Consider the following 22971-nt stretch of genomic DNA (forward strand, 5'->3'; position numbering starts at 1 on the left):
TAGTTTGCTTTAATATAAACCAAAAAAATGTGCATTCCACTTTAAATGAGTTAGGACTTTTTTATAATTACTGTAAATCAGTTATTCGTCAACATAGGAAACAGAATGTTTTAAGGGAGGTCTATTTGAGTTTTGTTTACCAGAATATGTAAAAAAACCGATTTTGAAAAAAAAAAAAAACAAAAAACGAGATACGACCTTTCTATATTAAGCCATCGCCTTTCTATATTAAAAATTGGCAAAATCTCGATAAATCGGTAAATCTGACAGGCCTGGTTGTATAAATGTTCCCTTATTTTTATTTTCTCTTTTTAAGAACAATAAAACATTAATGTCTGTCACAACTGCTAAGATAAGAGTTGTCTAGGTGAAATTGAAAATTTGTTTATGGCTTAAATATATGTAATGAAAGTCGGTTACCAACATAAGACGGACCTATGACAACAAACACTTCTGTTCAAGTTGCCATGACATCCTAAAAAGAATTTAACTAAACATTAAACCAACCACCAACAGAAAGAACATTTGGTGGTAGTAAAGAAAATAAATAAACACAAATCATGTTGTAGATACACTGGAAGCAACTACAGTTTATAATTTTTGCATACAAGAAATTAATTATTAATAATACACTATTTCCAATATTTTAAGTATATCTCTAGATAGACACTACATACACACATATTTATTTTTTTTTATTAATTTATTAATTTACAAAAATGTCTACAACCAACACAAACTTCTCCGAAATTGACTCTCCAACAGAGTATCTACTTTCTAAAGCTTAAACTGACTAAATGCTATATGAAATATTGAAACATTAGTGAAAATGACTGTCCTTTGACTTCTTTGATGGCCAATGCACAGAAACAAATGCAAATATTCTTACTCAACACCAAAAACATAGATTTTGTCATTCCGTGTGTAACACATCGAAATATTTATCGCCGATCCACAAAAGTATATACATACATATGTATATTCTGGGGTCCTTATAAAATTCTAAGAGCTAGTTTCTTACTTGTCAGTTAAACTCAGCATAACACGCTGTTATATTAAATCTGAAACATATTTTGCCGGGATTTATCCAATGATTGTGTTTCTCACTAATGGATTAAATTTGTAAGCATTGCCATACTTTTCAGTCAAATCACATGTGCATTCCCCAAAATTTTTCATTTAAATATGGCAATACTTTAAATTTTTATAAGAAAAAGCTTCCGTGTACATATTTTTTTTTGTAAATTTTAACTTTGTAAAAGAAAAAGTGACTTAAAGTATATAAAATGTATTGTTACGAAATTGTACTTGAATTCAAATATAACGATTTTAACGGCTGATTTAAATGTAGCATTATGCTTTCAAATAGCAGTGCTGTGATAGCAAACTGTAACATATCTGTGGGCATTATTAACATTGAATAAAAGCTTTCAGTTGGCAACGCTGTTTGCTGCGACCGTATATTCGAATATTCAGTTAAAGAACATTGTAGAAAGTACACCACAGATGGCGTATGTATTATAAAGCTCTAGAATATACGAGCTTTGACAGTTAAAGAGCAATCTAGAGTGCAGATGGCTGTGTTATAAATAGCGGCAGAGGTTGCAGTCGTTAGTGAGTTTATCAGAGACGCTATTTGAAGAAACATCAACTGAGTGCCTTAAAGTGTGCTGTATTTAAAAGTGAATTTGTGTACATTATAAAGTGTGTCTGTATTTCTGCGAATTTATAAACGTGTATAAAAAACATTGAGTGACTATTTAATTCTTTTGTTATACATTTTAAATAAATATAGAGTTGTTACAATTTTTAAACTACTAAACGGCTTTTATTTGCAATCAATATAATCCGGTTTATTTAAAGGAAATAAACCAACGTTTTGAAAAGGTTAAAACGTAACAGTATATTAAAAATTATATTGATGTTAATAAAGCAAATAAAAACAAAGAGCTGCTGTGCTGAATTGTTTATTTTATTTATCATCTGTCTGTGCATTGGCATTTTATACATAGGTTTAACTCACCAATGATGCACAGTTAATCCGAGATTATATAGTAAATAAACAATAAGTGAGAAACACAATTTTTAGTTTAATTTAGGTTTAAACGAAGAATGTAGATTATCTTTATCCTAGAAACTATCTCTAAGAGCTAGTTTCTGGGATAGAGATAATCTACATTCTTCGCTTAAACCTAAATTAAACTAAAAATTGTGTTTCTCACTTATTGTTTATATGCTATATAATCTAGGTTTAACTGAGCATCATTGGTGAGTTAAACCTAAGTATAAAATGCCAAAGCACAAACAGATGGAAAATAAAATAAACAATTCAGCACAGCAGCTCTTTGTTTTTATTTGCTTTATTAACATCAATATAATTTTTAATATACATTTTATATACTTTTATGTCGCTTTTTCTTTAGAAAGTTAAAATTTACAAAAAAAGTTATGTAACGCGGTTGCTTTTCTTATAAAATGTATAGTATTGCCATATTTATATGAACAAATTTGAAAATAAACATGTGATTTGACTGAAAAGTATGGCAATGCTAACAAAATTAATCCACTAGTGAGAAACACAATCATTGGTTAAATTCTGGCAAAATATGTTTCAAGATTAATATAACAGCGTGTTAAGCTGAGTTTAACTGACAAGTAAGAAACTAGCTCTAAGACGATCTAACTATGTCCGCTGATGGCATAGATTACACTCTGCCTAGGTGAGAGCGTACAATGTATATTCAAGAAAATTAGGTAAGTTTTTATAACAAGTTTCGTAATTTTTTAAATCCAACAGTAGTTATTTTAATTTTTCTATGAAAACCACAGGGTTGTAAAGACAATTTATTTAAAACATGTTAAAATCGAAAAAAAATTTTGTATACTTATATAAGCATTTTGTTAATAAAAAGAACAAAAAACTTAAAAAAACAAACAAAACATAATTATGTTTGATAGTCAAGCTCACTGTTCCATGTACGAGTTATTTTATTGTAAGTTAACAATAGTTTTAACATCAACGTATGAGAAGCCGCAGAACAAAAGGTACTTTTTCGCATCTTATCAAAAATTGTTTTTTTTTGGTATTTTTATAGTATTTGGGTTGAAATCTTCTAGAATCTAGAAGAATGTTTCTAGAATCTAGAAACAATCAAGTAAGTCCCGGTCCACACTGTGAAACATTTGCTGCAAAAGATTTTTAAATTCTCTTTTGAAACTGCATTCGTGTCCACACAGTGAAGTTTTTGCTTTTCATTTTTTGATATTTCTGTTAGTACGAATACGAACGAATAAATGTGGATGACATACTCAACAAAAACTTCATGTACATGAAACAAAGTTCCCTTTTTCATTCCTCTTTCCCCTTTCATAAACAAACTCAAATGTTTTGCAGCAAATGTTTCACAGTGTGGACCGGGACTAAGCAAATTTTTTTAATTTTTTTACTAAGTAAATGGGTTCTAAAAAGTATAAAACGAAAAAAAAAAATAAAAATATTTAATTTCAATGTGTAATTTGTTTATATATTAGATCAGGATTAAAAACATTCATTTAAAATATTATCGTTAAAAAACGCATAAAAAACATACTTTTTAATTTTGTTTTTAACAAAACGTACTGTTTTTCTTTATTTTTTAACAAAAGGTTATTTTTCCAATATTAAAATGGTTTTATATCAAACATCCTTAACATTTAATGTGGTAACTAATGGCAGTTAGATGTATATATTGATAAGTAAGAAACTTGTGATCATTTCCAGGTTCATGCAGTTTTTTAAGGGGGTGAAATAAATAAAACTCATTTTCCCAAAAATTTTAAATGTGCGAAAAAGTACCTTTTGTTCTGCGGCTCCTCATTGATTGGAAACCTTCCGTTTTCCAATCAACACACACTAGATAGCTGTGCTAAATGCAAAACTTCATTACCAACCTGTATAAAAATAAGTACCTATTCTAGTAAATAAAATAATGTGCTGGGTAACCACCACTCATTACAAAATAATGCACAAAAATTCACAAAATTTTTGCTGGGTTATCATGCGATTTTTTTTTAGAAACGAATTTCTACATTTATTTTCAATATATTTCGGATTAAGAACTCATAATCACAACATTATTAAACTGAACTAAAACTCAAAATCCTTGTGACTACTAAATGCCTAGGATTGGTATAGAATTGGAATGATAAACAATTTTGTTTATCATTTAATTTCGCCTAACTTACAAAACATGTAAACAATTATGAATTTGTTTCCCATATTAAATTTCTCAATAACTTGGACATGTAAGATTGCTGATGACGCCCTTCTAAATTACTTTACAAAAATAATTATAATACAAACTAATTATAATAAATGAACTTGAACCAAAATAAATTTACTTTTAGAACGACTTAAATATTAACTCTGATATATAGTGACTTACTAAAAAAATAATGTGTCCTGTAAAAATATACAACCATACCAAATATATGTATTTCAGTTATATGTTCAAGTCAATAGACCATAATAAATTATTTGAGGATCAGTTAAGAAAATTCATTATATGAAAACTCTGACATCACATAGTGGTGTCAATAGCAAAATAAATAGTACATTAAACTTATTGTCTTTTAGATTCTTCAAAAATATATTGAAATTATAAAGAAAAATTTGAAATTATCTGATTTCGTTAAGTCGTAAAAAATGTTTAAGTCAAGAAAGGTTATTTTGAAAAATTCCATTATACATACATATGTATGTATATTCTCTTATTTTTCGTAAGATTTTATTAAACATTTAAATGTTTTTTAACATTTGCTGATAGAATACGCTTCAAGAACAAGTTTAAGTACAATTTTGGACATTATTGGATAACACCCTACACCCCGTAGAGATTAAAAATAATACATTTTCTTGCTTAAAACTTACTCCTCCAAAGACAGTGAGTGATCTGAAAATATCTCATACTCTATTGTTGTTCCAATTTTCTGAACTGAAATCTGAACAATAGTCGTCTGTACATCATCAAGAAAAAATCATTGCAATGAATGCGAAAATTATGCATTTATAACAAAAAAAAAAACAACACACAGTAAATTCTTTTGCTTTTCAATTCTGAGCAACGTCATGATTGACCTTTTGAATTGTTGTTCATTGTCAACGAACGGTGGTTATGTTTTATGACCCAACTTCCTGCGTATCTGACATTACAGCTGCTCTAAGAGATGTCGTTGGCGGTGGGGGCGGCGTTGATGGCAATGACAATCATTAACATCAGTATCATAAATGCACACAATATGCATGAACTTTTCATTATTATTATTATTATTTTTTAAGTTTCTTATAAGTCCAACTATGCATCTATGTATGTACATATGTGTAAACATAGCATTTGAACAGTTTAAATGAAAACAGTGTTAGCCAAATTACTGATGTTTGTGTCACACTGTTTTTGAGTTGATTCAGAAATGTTTTACAAAAAGTTATTGAGTGTGAATCTGTAAGTACATACGTAAGTACATTATAAAGTACTATAAAAGATAGTTGACATATGTAGGATACACCCAGAGAAAAAACAACTTAAAATCAATAAAAACCATATTGAAATTTTTTATTTCAATATGGAACAATATTAATTTAAAGTTGCCCTATTTTGACAATTTTAATATGCAAACAATATAGAAATAATAATTTTCGACATTGAATTAATGTTGAATTCTTAGAACTACATATGTATGTATATTGTCGTCATATTAAAACAATATGTGGAGAAGTAATTGAAATTATATTTTTTATTTTAGAAATAAAATTGAAACAATATTGAATTAAGAATGAAGCAATTTAAAAATAAGGTTATTCAGCATTAATTTAATATTGAAACGTTATGAAATTTAAAATGCACAATGGTACCAGGTTAAACAAATTTTTAATTGATGCAAGTATTTATTCACATTTCAAGAAAATATTCAAATTTATATATTTCAAGAAAATATTCAAAGTTTGAACGGTTAGTCCAAAGGAATATTATTTTGTAAAAAGTTCTTCAATTTTGTTCTCGTAATCGTTAATGCATAATAAACATACTGCGAAACTTTCCTGTGCATCTGCAATCGTAACTTTTTTGCAGCATTTTCCGGAAGGTTTTGAATTTAGCTGAACATGGCAGAACTCATTGAGCAAAGTTGCAATTATAAAATCTTCAGCATCTGACAAAAATAATTACACAGTAAAGTTCATGTCTAGTTTTTATTTGAGGGGGGAATCAATTTGACCACTTTTCCTATGGTGAATCGTATAAAATTTGTAAAGTCAAGAAAAAAGCCAGACGTAAACTTTAAAATCATTGATACATGTATATTTCTTTTTATTACCATCTGCCAGATTTTTTTATAAAATCCTTGTTGTCTTTTTTTTGCGTGGTTTTTGCAATTCGGAAAAGTTCCAATAGTCGTTCCGAAGTTCAGTTTCGTAGAAGTTTTGATTTTTTTCCTTAAAATTGTGCCATTTAGAATACAGCATTTGCTCTTTATTTGGATATAACTATTTGAAGTCTTGCTTTATCTAATATAAAAAGCGATTTTAGTAAAATCATAAATTTAAAAAAATTAACTTACCACTAAATTAAATTTCAGCGACATTTTTATCAAAAGCGTCCACAACACACAAAATTTCACAAACTAATAAAGAGGGAATCAGCTGATATGGTTTACATATTAATTTAAAGTGTTGTCATATAGATTTTAAAATGTTTCTTATTAATTCAATGTTTTTCAATTTAAATTTGAACTTATTTAAAAAATAATAAAATAAAAACTTAAAATATGTAATATGTTTGCACTTTAAAACAATGTTGATTCAATGTATTCCACGAAATAAATAGAAACTACATTAATTCAAAGTATAAAATTATTGATTTAATGTATTTTAATATTATATTGAAAATTATTGAATTAATATGACGCGTTCTTATTTTTAAGTTGCAGTTTTTCCCTGAGTTTTTTTTGGAATTTTGGAACCCGAGCCGACTTGCGATTTAATTTTGAGTTGCATTTCAAGGGTAAAAATGCAATTTTTTTCAGTTTTAGTGAACATTTTGCCATTAAATAATTACTTTTGCAATTTAATTTAGAAGAATCGATATGTGTACGTAATTGTCGTTCTAATAAGATATAAAACACAAAAATTGGTTAAAAAATGTTAAAGTTATTAAAAAAACGGCAGACCATTAACGTATCTCAGGCCACTAAAACAAAAAAAAAAATATTTTTTTCGACATATGTCCAGTTGTACGTACTCTTGGTATTGTGTGTTCTTTTTAAACTTTTAATTTTTCATATCTATAGTAAACAGAGATGGAAAATAAAATGTTTGCTTCGTACAAAAATTATATTAAAATAGTATTAATTTCTTATTAGTTAAAAACTTATAAAGTTTAATTTAAAGCTAAAATCGACTAAGCCTTAGTGCCCGGATACATGCGTGCCTGATCATCCTAAATAACAGCAAGAAATTAATTTATGATTTTGACTTTTTTTTTTGCCAAAAATAAAATGAATTTAAATAAAACATTAAAAACCAAATATGTAATTATTATTTTGGGCCCCTGATTAAAACTGTATCAATTTGGGCATCCCTGGTAGTGAGATAGTTAGTAAATATGTAGAAAGCATTGCAGGCGGCTATTTCATCCCATAACGATCATAAGTAATAGCTGCTAAGCTATGAATGATACGAGTACTAATAATAATGGTGGTGATGTTGATGTTGACGATGATGCACTCATTTGTTCAATTAAATTTAATTAAAGATTAAAGCAAAAACGGCGTTGACCTTAATGTTGTTGATGTCGATAAGTATTCCAAACACACGCTGCAATCCCACAAAGTAAATAAGAATCTTGAAGACAATTGAGATAAAAGAATGTACATCACATTATCAAACATACATACATAGTATGTTTGAATATATACAATTCAAAATTAATCGTAAACATATATGTACATTAGAGTTAATTTCAAAAATTTGATTTGCGGGTATCATCATTTTTCTGAAGGTTGTTGCGTAAATATAAATAATGGCGTCCTTTTTTTTGGAAAATTTTCACTCCTTGTGGTGGTTCAAAGCACCTAAACGCGGATTTTGAGCACATTTTTCTGTAGAGCAAAAATGGTTGAATATATTGCAAATAGAATTTCACTAGTCGATTCTGTATCAAAAATTAATACAATTGATGTTTTTTGAATCCTTAAAAATAGTTCCAAAACCCACAACAGGGGGCGCAAATCTCATACAAAAAAATAAAAAAAAGAATTTTAGTTTTTTTAAACATGCACCAATATTTAATTTCTATCACTAAGCATTAAAAAGTTATTTGATGCATCACTTAAACAATATATTTTTTGTTTCAATTTGTTATTATAACTCCGACTACTAAAGGTAGGGTCACACATGCCAAATATTTGACGAAAAAGATGTAACCACTAGGGTATTCAATTAATCGGGTTTCTGGTTTAATCGGTTAATCGAGCAAATAATTAACCGTTAATCGGTTAACCGATTAATTTTTGTCTGTTAAATGTTCGAATAATTTAAAATTGACGATTTTCAAATAACGAATAATAAAAATAATTTGTGTCGATTAACCGATTAACCGAAATGTCTTTTTTTTTGCACTTTATACAGAAATATTTTTTAAATTTTATTTCTTAACTCGTGAACATTCCCTTTTAGCAATAGATTAACCGATTAACCGAAATGTCTTTTTTTTTGCACTTTATACAGAAATATTTTTTAAATTTTATTTCTTAACTCGTGAACATTCCCTTTTGGCAATAGTTTTTTGAAGTATAGTACGAAAACTGAAACTAAGGAATTTGGAAATAACATTTTTCTAGAATATTCTATGATGAAGTTTGTCCTAATGTGTCGAAGGACGACATGTTAATAGACAAAACTAAAGAAAATTACTGAAACTGGTCTTTAATCAGAACTTAACGAAACTATTAAAGTATTAGAAAGATTATTTCAGAAAATCTCCCTAAAATCGAAAAAAGAACTCACATGTGTATATATTTATTTATTGTTTTGTTGAATTATTATGTTTTGTTTGTTTTTTAAGGTTTTGTTCTTTTTATTAACAAAATGCTTATATAAGTATACAAAAATCGTGTTTTTCTTTTCAATTTAAAAAGGAAATTATTCGGTTAATCGAATATCATTGGAGTCCTTTTAGCACTTTTTAGATTTTAAATACTTTTAATTATTTCGGTAAGTTCTGATAAAAACTCGTTTCAGTAATGTCTCCACACGCAGAGAAAAAATATAGTTGTACATGTTTTCTGTAACCATTTAAATAGTGTTACAAGTTTTTTAACAATATTATAGTCACAGTAACTACATATTCATATAATTGTGGTAACCATAATATGGTTAATTTACGATTCACCTGATTGTATCAACCATATATATGGTTACAGTAAACAAGTATATGTTTGTGACAACCATATTTATGATGAATCATTTTATCATATGTTATTCTCAGATTATGATACCCATATGAAAGGTTGTCACAAACATATACTTGTTTACTGTAACCATATATATGGTTGAGACAATCATGTGAATCGTAAATTAACCATATTATAGTTACCACAATCATGTAAATAGTTACTGTGACTATAACATTGTTAAAAAAACTTGTAACACTATTTAAATGGTTACAGAAAACATGCACAACTATATTTTATCTCTGCGTGCAGTTTCGTCTGTTATCATGTTCTCATCCGACAATTACATGCAAATTAAATACAGTGAGTGTCACTCAAAATCGTACAACATATTTTTTTTTAAATATTATGAAATTATACAGGCAATAATAGGTGATTATATAAAAAATTAAAAGTCATTTTATTAATTGGAACAAAAAATATGTATTTCAACAAAAAAGTTAACAAAACCTCAATTCTTTAAAAAAAAATTGATGAAAATTAAAGAACATCACAAAATTTATATTTCACTTAAATTCGTACAATTATATTAAATTATAATTAAAACATTAAAAATTAAAACAAATGTTAATATTAAATAATCCTAATACTTTGTAGGGTATCATTTGCTATTTTTTAGTGCCTTTACGATTTTAAATGAAGCGTTGATATTCTGGGCACTGACAGTCTTACCCAATTTTTTTATTTGTGGATAAGGGCAATTAAAATTATACCCAATTTTCTGATAGGTAATAGCACACACAATATAAAAATAGCATTTTAAAATATTTCCAAAACATCAACTTTCTAAAACTAATGAATAAAATTTGACAACGATGGTGTACGATTTTAAGTGACATTCACTGTATGTATATCAGTTATTATACTCACTAAACATATTTCTTGAATGTTCGAAAAAAAATGTAATTTTACTTTGGCATTTGTATTTGAATTAAAATGGAAAATTAAAAACAAAAAAAATTAATTTTGGTTAATCGGTTAACCGACACAAATTAATCGGTTTATTCGTTATTTAAAAATCGGCAAACCGATTCAATACCCTAGTAACCACTAAATAAAAGACATTTGAATTATTTTACTTATTTCAAAAACTTATTTTACATAGGATGATTCAAAACAAAAAAATTTAGTTTTATTTTATTTGATGCTATTTGATCTTACAAAATACTTGTAAGAGTAAATACGTCAAACAAATTTGTGCTAAAAAAAGTGGTTATCATGTGTGACCCTACCTTAAGCCGATTAAAACACAATATATAAACGGAATAAGCGGATTAAATCTCAACTTTTCTAAGTTTATTTTAATAGTATCGGACTAACCGTTTTTGTGTAATCATTAATTATGTGGAGAAGCGTCTAAAAAAATTCACAATTTCACTTAAAAATGTTTTTAAAAAAACTCTTAATAGAATTTAAAATTTTTACCATATTTTTACTACTGGAACCACAATACATCAAAATTGTGTAGTGGTTTAAAAAGCATCAAATTTTTTTTAGATTTTGTTGCCCTGTATAATTAACGTACACCACTAAGTTTACAATTTTCAATAAATTAGCTTAATTAGTTTTATACTGAATTTGATAGTCGGAAGATAGTTTGAAATTTACAAAAAAGAAAATTATCTAAATAATACGTTTTTGATACATCCAAATGATTGCGAGACCTTATTTAATTCGAATTAATCAAGAAAAAGAAAAAATGTATTTACATTAGTGTTAATTGTGTGACTTTTGACTTTTGTTGTATTGCATGCGATCAATTTGATCGCATAGACTTCCGAAAAATAAAATGTGTGTAGGGTACGTAAATGGGAGTATAAATGGATGTGTGTTTATTTGAACAGAAATAGAAAATCATTAGTTTCCTTAAAAACGTTACATAGTACGTACATATGTTCTAATTTGTCTTAATTAACAATGTAAGTGCTACATCATTTAATTTATTAAAAATGTTTATTAAATGTATCTGGTGTTTAAATGCATGAGAGCTAAATGAAATTCTTTATTAAAATACATATATTAACACATTAATAGTTAAATACATTCTGTATTTCATAATTATAAAACTAATTTAAATTAAACCCTCCATCAACGCATCCCAATCTAAATGAAAATTATTTAATTAACTTTGAACTTGAGCAGTGTAAATTAACCCAATTAATACAAAATAAATATTGACCAAAATCTTTTCCGAATCAAACAAAGAATTTTCAACATAAATACAACGATTTGTTATTGTATATTTTGCATATTCTTTAGTACACAGAGAAACTGTTTAGCTTTTAGCTATGAAAATCACCGGGGTGACAAAAATTCGGATATTTCAATAGTAATTCTTCTTTCTCAACTGAACCGACAATATTTGGGAATATAATCGAATCATTCGATTAGCTAGCTACAAATTTGGTCATCACAACGAATCAGTTTTCTCTGTGTATCTAAAACTATCTGCTGCAAAATTGAACTGATAGAAATTTGTGAAAGTATAATGGATCGTAAATGAATTAAAAGTTAGAAATTTGTACATATGTATTTAGTTTTTACTAAAATGTTCGATTAAGAAAGTATTTTTTGACTTAAATGGTATGTATTGGTATTCGGCATAATTCTAAAGGACATATGTAATATTTTAAACGTCTGACTACATGACTATTTTATTCTAGGGCTTAAGACTGGCTTAATTTACTTCTTTTTTTTGTGTAGAGACCGAACCACTCAAATGTGCTTTTAATGGTTTTTTTTAGTGGTCTAGTAAAATTTCTATTTTGATAAAAATTTAATTGTTCTCCTATGCAGTTAGTATGTTTGATGGTCCATTCATTATCCTTTAAGCTGCAACTCACACAACAATATATACATATTTATAAATACATACACATATGCATAGATACTTCCATCATACATAAGGAAACACTGTCATTACAATCGTTTGACACAGTCAATAAATAGACTTAGAGAGACATACAGAGGGACAGTCATGCATAACACACCCTAAAACATACAAAAACAAAAATACGGTTTCATTTTGGCCTTAATAGAAATGGTTTTGTTAAAAAAACGTGTTTTATGGCCTTTTTTCTTACAGACTGCATCATTACGGAAACTAATGCCTGTTAGGGTAAGATATCCCAAAAACAAAAAATAAAAATATTTTAAAGTTGATAACTTTGTTACGTTGAGTTGTTTGTTTTGTGTTACTTTCATTCATCTTTGTTTTCGTTTTTCTTGTTTTTTTTTTTTTTTTTGTATCCTGGTAGTGTGGAAAATATACGTACATATTTCTTTTTTTACATAAATACATTTACTGTATGTACAGTGTTCATGTGTTGTTTTCTTTTATATTTATTTAGTTAAAATTTTTTTGAAAATACAACTTATACATATTTTGTTGTTGTTCATTTAGTGTATTTTATTTATTGTAAGTTGCATTTAAGGCTTGGCTTTTTATAACTACTTTCTCGTAACGGGGTTGTTTTGTGTGGACCTACGAGGAGTACATAAGTATACGCATGTACATATGCTACTTAGCACGATATCGATAGTGCCAGACGTTAGAAAGGGCGGGAATTGAATTGCACTAAAATGTTTAAATGAATTCAAACAACTAAGAGTTATATTTTTTAACTTTAAATAGTACTAAATTTAGCACATACTGTAGCCCAATAAAGTCTACATACAGGAATTCAAATTAAATTTATTTCGTTGAAAGCTGTATTTGTAAGTTAAAAGTAAAGAAATATATTTGTTAAAAAAATAAATTCACACTATAAAAAATTAAAACAACATCACTTAAGTCGGGTTTAGCAACATTTCCTATCACGTCCAAAATTTCACCGTTATTAGAATTTTCGATTCTGAGTCAAATAACAAAATTTTTTTTGGGCTTTAATGTTCAAAATATTATGAAACTTAATAGCCCCGCCCATCCAAAGGTAGGCGTGACCGAGAATAAATTTTTCGTTATTTTACTCAGAATCAATAACTCTAATAACGGTGAACTTTTTGGGCGTTATTTGAATTTTTTTTGCTAAAATCGACATAAGACATGTATTATTATATATCTCATAAAAAATACTAAAAAACTGCTTTAAATTAAAGTAACATAATAATTTTTCCTGTATGTAGACTTTCTTGGGCTACTGTATCTCTGTTTTAAATGCTTAATTAATTCTGTTGATGAGCTAGACTTGCCAAATAATAAATTATCAAAATTATTTCCAATAATCTTTGAAACAACACTAATGAAAAACAAACCAACCTGTGAAAATCTGCACTAATATCTCCGCCTTTTCCCTTGAATTTACATAGTTCATTATTAATATAAAGATATGCGCCTAAAATTAGCTTTATTTATAAAATATTTAAATATGACCTAAACAAATAAAAACTATGCATTTATTTGTTTGTAAATAGACATAAATTACACTACTATACAAAATAAAATTTTTGAGAAGGGCTTCTCGTGAACAAATCTGTCCAAAATTGTAAAATCGTATGTGCAGTTTTCGAGATATTTTCATTTTAAATTTTTACGAAAAATCCTATTTTTTAACAGATGTCCTCAAGTGTAGAATTTACTGAATGTTTATGGATTTGATGGAAATATATGGAAGTTATTCTCTTAGTACCACTTTATTAATTTTAATATCTAGGTTTAATGTTTACTCATTTAACACCACAATCTTTACAGCATAGTCTATCATTCGACTTGTGCATTAAACACATTCAAAACAACAGGCTACACGACTACACGAACACAAATTCTGCTGGCTGGAGTTGTAGTCGTGTTGCAGCTACAGAATTATTTTAAAGACGACAGCTACAAAGTAAACAGCTGATATATAATTCAGTGGTGTCACTTCAATAAAAAATAACCGTAAAAAATTCCAAATTAATTATGTACCTGTTATTAATTTACGTCAATATGGTTATAAAAAACTTCTCTTAATTAATTAAAAAAAAATATTTTTTTAAGCACTAATTTGATTTACATTTTTTATTATATTAGCAACACTATTTCTGTTTTGTAGTTGACCAAAATAGAAATTAGTCTAATTCGGCTACATCGGCATGAGTAGTCGTGTGGCCGTGTAGCTGTGCTGTCGTCAAAATAATCGTCTTCATATAAACGTGTGCATTTTATTTTTGACATATTGAAGTTGGTAGGTAGCCTGCTGTCTTAAATGTGTTTAATGCATTACAGTTTAAAATCATCAGAACACTAAACATACTTTCTATTTTGAAATTTAATGTGAGTATGGCCGACTTCATAAACGCAGTAATGCAAAGCAATTACAAGGCAAAGCTATATTTTGTGACATTCATGAACGCATAAATGTTTTGTAAAGAATCATAATTAAAAACAGTTCACAAATTTGACAGCAGCATCTGCATGAACAAGCATTGCCATACAATAATGAACATGCCAAAACAAAATCTATTGCGTTTATGAACACTATGCATTGCAGTGTTGCTTTGCAAAATGCGTTTATGAAGTCAGCCTATGTTAAATTTTAAAATACTTTTCGTAAAAATCAAGGTTGGCAACCGAAACGAATAACGATATCGGTATTCATTTTATTATTATTTCGGTATCGGTAACGGTATTTAAATTATATCGGTATCGGTATACCGGTATAAAACTAATATATCGGTATTTATACCGGTATTAAAATTAAATGCATGAAACCTAACAAGAAGTTAAAAAATCTAAATATACCTATGTAATTAATATTTCTTTAATTTATTAATTCAATAAAAAACAAGTAGGAAAGTATAGTGGGTCCAGCCCGACCATATGATACCCTACACCGAGAAGATGATTAAAAACTGTTTTCATTAAAAAATGTATATGCTAGCTATGACTAATTATGGACCGATCGTTACAAAATTTGGTGACATGGCTTCTGTATATATGTATATAATTTATTTCTGTTGAATTTTATTGGAATCCCAACATTTATAAGAGATTTATTAAAGTGATTTTCGGAAGTGGGTCTTGTGGACTGATCGTAACAAAAATTGATGGTGCGAGTTCGGCTTATATAAAACTTATTTCTGCTAAGAGCTTAATTATTTTCAGATAAGGCAATTGTATGGGGACTAGGATAAATAATGGACTGATTCTAACTAAATTCAATAGACTTTGTCCTTGGGGTAATAGAACAGCTAGTACAAAATTTTATTGAATTATCTTTGAAATTGAGACCTGTAGTTTGATTACAAGGTTTACGTGGACGGACGGTCGGACATCGCTTAATCGGCTCAGAAAAACATCCTGAACAGATTGGAATACTTTAAGGTGGATGTTGGGACAATATTTTCGCACTTTACAAACATCAGCACTAATCCAATATACCATCCCCACTATGGTGTTGTAGGGTATAAATAGGCAATAATGCCCTTTTAAAGTTAAATTAGAAAATATTTTGTTAATTAGTATTTATATAATGGCAATCGAGGTTAAAATACAAGCATCTTCTGATTGTATTTCAAAAACAAAATAAATTTTCAAAGATAATTTTATTATCGCTTGTTCTCTACATGCATATTTCGGAATTACCAAAATATACTTGGAATTTTAAAACATTAAATTTATATACAAATTAAATAAACATTGTTACAGTTACATATATAAAACACTGAAGATATTTAGAGAGTATCAACTGAGTCTCGGGTGTATCAATATACTATTGTATCAAAATAGTTCCATCGTAATAATTTTAACCTAACTGGCATCAAGGTTCAAGTTATGTTTTCTAATAGCAGCAAATGGTTAATTATGTAATTGTAACCATCTAATTATAATTCCCATATGATTTCGGTATTGAAACTGTTATGATACCGGTATTGATTTGCAATTGATACCGGTATGAAAAGGTCAATACATTGATACTGTTATGATAACGGTATTGATAATGGTATGATACCGGTATTAGGGGAAACGGTATTTGAATACCGGTATTTTACCGAAATAATTATTTCGGTATCGGTATCAATACCGGTACTCAATTTTAAACGGTATCGGTATTACTAACGGTATGCTTCATAAATATGCTTCATTTACCCACAATTGCGTTTTAGTAGCAGTTAGAGATAGTAATCGGGACTGATTTTTGAAAATCCCGGGGTTTCAAAAGAAAGAAACGTACATAATTTTGTCTTAACAATTGAAAGAACATTTTTTATTTAGCAATTAATTTTTATTAGACACTAAAAAGCATAAAATACTTGCATGAGTACATTATATAAGAAGAAATAACAATAAAGTACTTTTTTAAGGTGGGTCGATTTTTTTCACAGAAAATTCTAAGAAATTTTCCCCAAGAAACCATAGGACTTAAATGAAATTTTTTATTGGTAGGATTGATAGGATTTGATTTTAGACCTATGGTTTCTTAAGAAAACTTTCTTATAATTTTGCATAGATTGCGATTTTTACTTTTTGATCGTCCATACAAATCGACCCAGCCTAATGTACATACTGGTAAAAACAGTACCTTATCTTTTAGCCTTTTAGCAATCGAAATATTTTCATTTTGTTCGAGCTTTGTTCATTTGAAGAGGATTTAAATTGAGTTTTGTTAGACAACTTACAAAAAAAATGTGAAGAATTGATTTTCTAGAGCCCCACTCAAGGATAACCAAAAATACCGTTTTCGTTTATTAACTATATTGTAGCAGGCAGCTTAACAACTTTTCTGAAAATCACTTTGTGATATTGGGGCATGTAGAATAAATATCAAAATGCATGAAAAATGCACACAAAAATAACAATTTCCCCTATTTATTTATGAAAAACGGGATTTGGAAAATCGCGAAAACCCCGGGAGTTAAAATTAAAAAATCCCGGGCTTCGGGATTTAGGAAATCCCGAAAACCCCTTGATTTTCGCATCTCTAGTAGCAGTACTTTAATTTGTTTGTATACCAGTATGTTATAAAGTAAGAGAGCTATATTGGGCTGTGCCGAATCTTATATACCCTTCACCAAATTATACTTCAAAATAAAAATTTTAAATATTTTTTCCAAAGTTGTTTGTTTAATTTTTTAGAATTGTTATTTAAAATTGTTTAAATTAAAAATTTGTTTTTTTTTAATTTTTAAAAAAAAATTTGTTTTGGTTATATAAAATTCGGATTAAAAAATATTTTCCCCGATTTTGACCCATTGTAGGTCCAACTTACGTCTTATATACAATGTCTTTTTGGTTTATTTATTGTATGACTTAAAAATGCGGGATTTTTTTTAGCTTTTTTTTGAAACATTTGTAAAATATAAATTTATTCAAAGTATTGGCCATTGTTTCCTTTTCCCATATGGATTCCGAGCCAAAAGAACTGCTCATTTTTTGAGGCCAAGAACGAATCAAGTGAGAATAAACGACAGATATGTACCTTCAAAATGACATATAAGTTATTAAAAACAAAAACCGCGTTCAAAAGTTACGCATTTTAAAACAAGTAAGAAAGCATGGTCGGTCAAGCCCTGCCATATAATACCCTACACTAAGTAAAAGAGCAAAAACATTTTTCTTTTAAAATTTCAATAATTTATATTTTTGAGTGATTTTCGGAAGTGGGCCGGCCTTATATGGGAGCTATGACCAATTATGGACCGATCACCATGAAATTAGGTCGTGTAAATTATGTCTATATTAAAGTTAACTATGTTGAATTTTGTGTGTATACCAACATTTTTAAGCGATTTATGCACGTTAAAGTGATTTTCGGAAGCGGGTCTATATGGGAGCTATGACTAATTATGGACCGATCGTAACAAAATTTGGTGCAATGAATTTTGTATATAGAGGGACTATATTCAAAACCCTCTATCTTGAAAAACACAACTTTTCTGGAGAGCCATAAAAATGTTTTTTTCGCGTATCACATGAGTTATTAAAATTCGGTATTCTACAATATTTTTTGAAAGCAACTACTGAATCTCACATGTAATTGGTTTTTAAAATTTTACATTATTGTGGACTTTATGATAGATAGAGGGTTTTGCTTTTCAAAAATATTCAATGTGTATGTATAAATATGATCAGATAGATAGAGGGTTTTGCATTTTAATAAAAATAAATAATTTTGATTTCATTTATGCCATCTGTCATTTTTTAACGTAATTTATTTAAGATAACGGATAATTTAATATTAGTGGTTAGTTTGTCGAACATTTTATCGCCTGGTGGTCAAAATTCGACCACTAATAACAAAATTATACAGTTACTTTGAGTATACGCAAAAATATTTTTCACGATTGTGTACAAATACACGTGTATTTAGATGTGCATAAACATGTTGTTGTTGTTGTTTTTCAAGCAAATTTAAAACGCTTTTTAACACTTTTATGGAAATAATTTTAAAAAATCGATATTGTGCACATCTAGAGAAAATAATCTTTTAAACCATATATGTTTCATCAATATTGGTGGACAATAACATACTTAAAAGTGTACCACAAAAAAACGTGTGGCCAATTTATATATAAGATTAAACAAAAAGTTATAGAAAAACATTTTTTTTGAAGTCTGTTTGGTGTAAATTATTATAAAAATAATGGTATTACGCTCTTCAAACCTTGCAAATTCTTCCACTTATTTGGCTGAATTGATAGTGGAGAAGGATATAGGGGTTTTGGACCAATATGTCTTGTATAAGGTTGAATACGAACAGGCAGATCAATGCGATCTGTATCAAAATTTAACTTACATATATTTTATGGTACCTTCTGGAACATATGTATAAAAGAGATCATAAATTAGTCACAGTATGGAAGTCACTAATGGAAGAAAAAAACATAAGTTTGTCATCATTGTAATTATTAAAGGAATCATAATTTAAATATTCTGCATCAAACACTTTTTGTGAATTTGAACAGTATTCCTGGCATCTCTAGTAATTCTAACTTAATCGATTGGCAATTGTATAGATTGACTTTATTTAATCTCTATCTTCTCTAAGAACTTCTGTTCAACAACTTTATTATTATCCACTGCAAAATTGGATAGAGCTTTAGATAAATAATGGTTGCGGTTTTGGTAACCACAACCATGATGATGACACTTTAAAAGTAGACACTTTTTTAAGCAAATTCCAACTTAAACCATTTATTTTTATTCTATGGAGCTTATATTTTCCAAAAACAAAAAGGTAAATTATATGTTCCTGGTAATTCAATTCAGAATCGGCTTTCGCTATTTTGATAAATGATTGAAAAATGTAAAATTCAGTAAGAAAAAATGTATTGCAAGAAGAAATTATTCCAAAAATATATTTGAATATTAATTATTTGAAAAGATAGAGAGTTTTGCATTCGGAAAAAATTAATAAGTTCGCTGTTTTACTGAACATTTTACCATCAAGAAGTCATTTTCGTGAAACTCAAAGATAGAGGGTTTTGAATATAGTCCCTCGATATATAAAACTTATTTGGAGCGGAATTTGTGGAAATACATATATAAATTAAACATTTATGACCGATAAAGTCCAAATTCGAGAGGACATTTGTATGGGGGCTAGGTGAAATAATGGACCGATTTCAGCCAGTTTCAATAGGCTTGGTCCTTGGGCCGAAAAAATAATATGTACCAAATTTGATCGAAATATATTCAAAATTGCGACCTGTACTCTGCGCACAAGGTTTTACAGCCAGCCAGACGGACGGACATGGTTTAATCGACTCAGAAAGTCGATCGGTATACTTTAAGGTGGGTGTTAGACTAATATTTTTGATCGTTACAAATATCTGCACAAACGCATTATACCCTCCCCACTATGGTAGTGTAGGGTATAAATAGAGAATACATATGTTACAAAAAACAAACAAATTATTAGTTAGTTAAAATTACGTATTTTAATAAGATTATTTGAAAAAAAAATTAAAATTTTACGTGGAAAACATTTTCAAAAGTACATCATGAACTCATTTTTAGAATACAAATATTTTTGAAATTATGTAGTCTAATTGTCTTTCAAAAGCATCTCAAATTAACGTCAGGTCCATAAAATACGATTATTTAAAGCAGATGTAAATTTGCTTGACTTTTACAAAAATTTTAATCGTAAATTAAATAGCGATTTTTTTGAAATTTAAAAGAATAGAAATGAAAGAGTACAAATGACCTTCGAATATGGTAAAAATCGGAAGATCCTAGGTCTCTTAGCCGTTGGTAAGCTGGATTTTTTAGGTTTTTCTGAATTTGTCCGAATTTTTGTACATATTTAGAAAACAAATAGAATTAGTGGTACATTAGAAATATAATTAGTTACAATTCTTTATGTACTCACTTCCATTTTATGTTAGTTTCATTAAGTAAAATATAAAGGCACGTGTATTAACTATTTTAAAAAGCTCTGTTTAAAATAGAAAAATAAAACGTGTTTTTACACACGAAAAGAAGGAAAAAGGAAACCGGAAGGTGGAGTGACAAAAATAACATATGGCACTGTGGGTAGGTAGCAAGGTGTTAGGTAGTGGTAGTTCTTTAGATTGGAACATGTGCCATTACGAGTAATTGCAAGGGCAGGTGAAACACGATAGCATGTTTAAGGGTTGGTTTTTAATACGAATGACGTTCCAAAATAGATAAAGTTCATTTCAAAACCAAAAAATAAAATGAAAGAACCTAAATGAGTCAACATCTTTACACAGAGTTTTCGCTTTATTCGACAAAACAAATTAAATCATTAATAAATTGAAGGCAAGTTTTATACAAAATCGGTATAAATTTCAAAGAAGAAAACCTATTTTTTCAATTTCACTGACTTTATATAATTGTCACTTAAAAATATGTTCTTACTAATTTTGGCATTGATTAATCTGACAAAATATTCTGTTTCTTATGTTTATATATAAATATATTTGACCCGGATTACAGACAGTATAAACCTCCGAATTAAATTAAAATTATGGACACTTGTATATTTTCAATTTTGGATCTGATGGTGGAGCGTAAGTGAAATCATATACTGTTTCACCAATCGCCAATTTGAAAGAAAACCAGTTTATAAACTGATTGCGACATGTAAATTATTGAAAATTCCACGCATGCTTTTGTTTAATTTTTTTATATTTGAGTTTCTAACCTTTAGAAGTTAGAAATGTTATTTTTGGGCGTTGAGAACTTGCACAAATGTTGCTGTCTTCCAAAACTAGACATTCGATTTAGAATTTTGATACAATATTAAAGCAAGCACTCTTTAGAACACTCATTATACCATTCTTACTTGTATCATAAAGTTTCTAAATATTCTTAATGATGTTTGTATTTTATCAATGGTTTTTGTAACGAAATGTTTATAACATATCGCACTCGTTCAACAATACTGTATTAACTCAAAATTTTTAAAAATTCACTTTCTGCAAGAAATCAACCAACAACATCAATATCTATCTACTGTAAAAATTTCAACGTATTCCGATTACTCTTTCATCTTGAAAACCTCATTTGAGACCATTTTCGTGATAATTAGTGACTACCTTGAATCAACAAAAAAGTATTATTTTGAGTTAATACAAAAATTTAAATAGAATACATCGTATATTTTAATAAAAAATCTATTATTTTGAATTGAGCCTTTATTCAAGTTAAAAATAATCAAATTGTTTTATTTAAATTTGGTTGTATTTTGAGTTGATACTGTTTTGTTGATAAAATAATACAAAAAATTATCGAGAAGTTCCAGAAAAATGGTAGTAACTCAAAAAATAGATTTATTTTCCAATAATTACAAAAATTTTAAAGAAAAACAATGTAAATATATTTTCAAATGGAATTTGCTTACTATGATGTATTCGGATTCTCAAATTCTCTTTAAATGTAATCACAAACAGTTTTTGCCCTCTACTGAAAATTTTTAAAAAAATTTGAGTTAATACAGTATTGTTGAACGAGTGCGATAAGTACATATATGTATATAAAATTTGTTTTATAAGCCTTTAATAAAATAAAAATTGAATTATGAATAAAATAGTTGTAAGTCTTTGTAAATATTAATCAACGTTGTAAAGCAAAGTCGTCCAATATCTCAAATACATTTGTTTTCTTTATTTTCAGTTTTACAGTTTGTTGGAGCAGAATCCAATTGCTAATTCAACTTTATCACTAAGAGCCTGTACACTGTTTGTTCCCACAAATGAAGCTTTTCAACGTCATCATGGCACAACTTATGTTCTTTATCACATGGGTAAGTGTTTGATGCTTAAAATGCAAATTGATGCATTGATAATTGTGTAAATGTATGTATATGACATATTTTTAGCTACGGTCGCGATGACTCAGGATCAACTAACCAAGACCATACCCTCAGATATGGATGGTAATCCACCATTGTATATAACGAAAAATCGTAACGGTGATATTTATGTTAACAACGCTAGAATCATTCCCTCGCTGTCTGTTGAAATGACCAATAGTGACGGCAAAAGACAGGTTTGTACAGTTGTTGTAAATAAGTTGTTGTAATAAGTTAATATAAAATC

At 28.1% G+C, this 22971-nt stretch overlaps 1 protein-coding gene across 3 annotated transcripts in view; it reads left to right on the forward strand.

Moving 5' to 3' along the window:
- Fas1 (fasciclin 1) overlaps positions 1 to 22971 on the forward strand; it is a 51662-nt gene that overhangs the window by 9280 nt on the left and 19411 nt on the right. For all 3 annotated transcript variants that reach the window (XM_065498218.1, XM_065498217.1, XM_065498216.1), the window contains exons 2-3: positions 22547 to 22676; positions 22752 to 22921. In XM_065498218.1, coding sequence (XP_065354290.1) covers positions 22547 to 22676; positions 22752 to 22921 — 300 coding nt within the window. The remainder of the gene's footprint in view (positions 1 to 22546; positions 22677 to 22751; positions 22922 to 22971) is intronic.

This window comes from Calliphora vicina, chromosome 1, assembly GCF_958450345.1.
Source record: "Calliphora vicina chromosome 1, idCalVici1.1, whole genome shotgun sequence".
Taxonomy (NCBI): Eukaryota; Metazoa; Arthropoda; class Insecta; order Diptera; family Calliphoridae; genus Calliphora; species Calliphora vicina.